Source organism: the organism of the source record quoted next, unplaced genomic scaffold, assembly GCF_019419815.1.
Source record: "Pyrus x bretschneideri cultivar Hongxiangsu unplaced genomic scaffold, Pyrus_bretschneideri_v1 Contig32, whole genome shotgun sequence".
Classification (NCBI taxonomy): domain Eukaryota; kingdom Viridiplantae; phylum Streptophyta; class Magnoliopsida; order Rosales; family Rosaceae; genus Pyrus; species Pyrus x bretschneideri.
Window position 1 is genome coordinate 4,127,163 of NW_025999635.1, and position 4,198 is coordinate 4,131,360.

At 34.9% G+C, this 4,198-nt stretch overlaps 1 protein-coding gene across 1 annotated transcript; it reads left to right on the top strand.

The window, feature by feature from the left end:
* The first annotated feature begins 705 nt into the window (after positions 1–705).
* On the top strand, positions 706–1,940 carry LOC103952763 (ethylene-responsive transcription factor 1-like). The gene is given in 2 exon segments (XM_009364438.3): positions 706–1,693; positions 1,695–1,940. Coding segments are annotated over 2 exon segments (1,008 nt in total). The 5' UTR covers positions 706–869; the 3' UTR covers positions 1,879–1,940.
* The last annotated feature ends 2,258 nt before the right edge of the window (positions 1,941–4,198 follow it).

The window sequence follows — 4,198 nt, forward strand, 5'->3', positions numbered from 1 at the left end:
CGCCTACGGAAGGCACCTTGACATCAGTGTGTATATAGAAACCGGCAGCCCCAATGGCACACGTGACAGAAGAAACCCCCCAACCAATTTGGCCACTTGTGACTTTACAATTTCCTTTCATATTATGTCAGAAAAGAGAGAAAAAGAAAGGCAGAAAATTCGTAGAGGTTTTCGAAAAGTATTTTCTAAAAGACAATCATTAAGAAAATAGAGAAAGATACTTTTTTTTTTTGGTCAGAAAACAGATATTTATCTGAGTCTTTCTGTTGACAAATTTTTAGTTGATCATGTACCTCATGAAGAATCAGAAAATAGAAAAAAGATATTTATTTGGTTTTTTTTGGTCAGAAAAAAGATATTTATCTGAGTCTTTTTCGTTGACAAATTTGCACTCGATCACTCACTATATGAAGTTTATATTTACGTTTTATAATAATGAATTGTTATTAGTACTCCAAAAATCTCATTCTATACTCCTTACAAGTGTATTTTTCTTTATAATTATAGAAAGCTTAGAGTACCAAATAAGATTTTTGAAGTGCTAATAACAATTTCCTTATAATATGGTAAAGAGTGACATGGTTGTATATCCTAGTTTTAAGTGTGTTAATAAAAAAATAAATACACATATTAATTGATTGAAATTCTAACACAATGTCTTCGGATACCAAAAGATCTTTCCCTCCCCGACTTCTATATATACCCCTTCATACCTTCTTTTCCATAATTCGTGAATCAACTTCTCAATTCCACTCTCTCTCTTCAACTTCTCAATTCCACTCTCTCTCTCTCTCTTCCTCTCTCTCTCTCTCATTTCTGTTTTCGTTAGCCAAAGTCATCCAAATTAAGGACACTGCTAACAAGCAAAGATGGAAGAACAAGCTCAGCACTACACAAGCTGCTGCTCATTGACGATGAGTAATATTAGCAGTCCACATGTGATGCCGTGCTTAACAGAACAATGGGGAAATTTACCCTTCCAAGTGGACGATTCTGAGGACATGATCGTCTACAACTCCCTTCGTGATGCTTTTAGCCTCGGATGGTCTCCCGACCACACTTTTCCTTTCCAAGTCGACGATTGGGAGGACATGATCAACTACAACTCAGACGCTTTTAGCCTCGGCTGGTCTCCTGACCACACCTTGGAATGCATCAAACCCGAACAAGCGTATGATCTTGATCATCTTTTTGATCAATATCATGATCAGCTGCCACCTGATCTTTTCACTCAATCTCAACCCCACGATTTTGATGTTTCCATTAATGGAAACAAACCCTCACAAACCCTAGTACTCCCACCTGATACTGATATTCCTCCGTTGGATCATGACGATCGTGATCAAAATCAAGTACAAGTAGGAGATGCAGTAGCTGAACAAGAGGAAGTGAATGTGAATGTCCCGAAATTACAAAAGTCGGGGGTGGCGAGAGGGAGGCATTATCGAGGGGTGAGGCAGAGGCCGTGGGGGAAATTCGCGGCAGAGATTCGTGACCCGGCTAAGAATGGGGCCAGAGTGTGGCTTGGTACCTACGAGACTTCCGAGGAAGCTGCTTTGGCTTACGACCGCGCTGCCTTTCGCATTCGTGGCTCCAAGGCTCTGCTCAATTTTCCTCACCGGATTGGGTTGAATGAGCCTCCGCCTGTTCGAGTCACCGGCAAGCGAAAAGAGCCAGAGCAAGAGGCCGCCGCCTAGCAGTAGCACTTCTTCTTCTTCTTCTTCAGCGACGCCAACGGCGGCCATCAAGAGGTCCAAATTAGACAAGTCGGTCTCCTCGTCAGCAGATCATGATGATCAAGCAAATGTGTGTCACACAAGGCAAAAGAATAATACCTCATATATGCTGCCACTTGGCGAGCAACTATTGGTTAGCTAATCATCATCTGTGACCTTAAATGTAATATATATGGTGGTTAATGCGGACTTGCAATTGTTACTGCAACGATCGATTGATCATTAATTACAATTGCAAATCACTAAATCACGCGCTTGTTTATTCTGTTAATCAATTTACTGTGTGTGCGGGATTGATCATTGAAATTGCAGTGCAATCACTAATGTAGAACAAATTATTGAAACAACTGAGGAATAATTTGACAGACGTAAAATTAATAGCAACACCAAACAGTAACTATGCATGATACATTAAAAAAAAAAAAAAAAAAAAAGTTGATGAGGGGTCATTGTAATATTTTTGTGTGCATTCTGAATCCCATCATCACCAATAAATGATGGCAATAACGAAAGTCACGAGCCCACATTTTTAAAAATGGCTGTATGATTTGAGTACTTTAATTACCCAACCAAATAAATTGGCAAATATTAATGTATTCACAGATTCCAGCATGCAATAGACAAGTGTAAATCCACAACTGATAAAATCATAGAAGTAGGGCTGCCGGTGCAGTATCTATCGATCACAAGGCCCACAATCCATCGGGGAGAATAGACATTCGGGATTTGTCATCTTCATCTTTGTCTCCCATAGATCCAAATCGGCCGTCAGGGTGGGTAGAATATATTTCTCCACACACTCATATATATACGCATTATTTTTAAATTATTTTGTAATTAAAATATCCTTTTAGTAGCTTCAGCTATTTGGTCAAAGTCTTGATAGAGGACCATGTTATTTTAACCAAAAAAAACGTTAGATGTTTAGTCTGAAGAGAAAAATAGTCATGACAAGCTGGATCGAGACACGCAGCTTCGACAAGTCTGCTTATTGGATACTGTTGGCTTACCATTCGCGCGAATCCCATTCTCGAGAGAAAAGGAAGAATTCGTTCTTTCACTAAATACCAATCCCTTTGCCCAATAAAAAGATATTTAGTTTAAGATTATCAAACGTGGGTGTACATTTAGTAATCAAAGAAACAAGAAAAAATTTTCCTTTTACGTAACAGTTTGCTTCTTATAGAACCTCATGCTGCAAGATGGGCATGCCTTTTCGAACATGGTTTTGATTTTCCAAAACACGGTTCATTTTAAATTTAGGAGTTTGCAATTAATTGGCTAAGATTTTTTAGTTCGTATGTTTAAATTTCCTCTTCTCATTATTACTTATATCATAGAAGAAAGAAAAAACTTAAAATTTACCTTTTAACTCTTTCATTAACTCAAAATTAACTTGAGGTTTTAATCACAATTACACAAAGTCTTAAACGATGCATGTGTCTACAATCTATAAATTATCAAGGGTAGTGATTTTTACATTCTCGTTTTATCTCTACGTACTTTTCTTATTTTTTTTTTCTTTATTTTTTAATTTATTCAAATCAAAAGTTAAACAAATTGGAGGATTAGGGTTTTATAGAATTTTCAAGGGTGATGTCAAATTTTAAACATATTAAATTTTATAGCCTACAGTGATACTTTAACATCTTTTAAAGTTTTGCTCTCCACCTGACATGTCAAATTAAACTATTTTTTTAATTTATTAAACTGTTATAATAAATATGTTAATACACAAAACAATAATATAGAGGAAAATATTTTAGAGATTTGATTTAATTAGTGATTTGATATGATTTAATTAGTGATTTCATATTATTTGATTTGATTTGGTATAGATTTCCTTATCTTATGGACAAAGAATTGTTTTGATTTATTTCTTAGTATTACTCCTTTGTAATCTTTTAAATACCTCCTTATGGAGAAGAATAAAGTATTGAAGTAGTATTTGAGAATTGTGAGATTGTAAGTTTCAAATAGGATCTTATTTCCTTCTAGGCCAAATCATGAGTTTGAAGTGGGTTGGGGGGGGGGGGGGGGGGTGGTTGAAAAATAAATTTGATTTAGTTAGTGATTTGATATGATTTAATTAGGGATTTTATATTATTTGATTTGGTATAGGTTTTCTTGTCTCTTAGACAAAGAATTATTTTGAATTATTGATAGTATTGCTTATTTGTGATTTTATAAATACATTCTCAAGGAGAAGAATAAAGTATTGAAACTGTATTTAAGAATTGTGACATTGTAAACAATTGTAAGTTTAAGGAAGACTTTGGATGCGGTCTCTATCTATCAATATTTTTTTACTGAAACCTTGTTGGTTTTCAATTTTTCATCCAAGTTCCTAAAATTTTCTATTTATGTTACTATATTTTTTAAATTAAAAATTGAAATTTATAGTTGTTTATGTTAATGAGATTTTAAATAACAACTTATAATTTGTGGGATTAAAAATATTA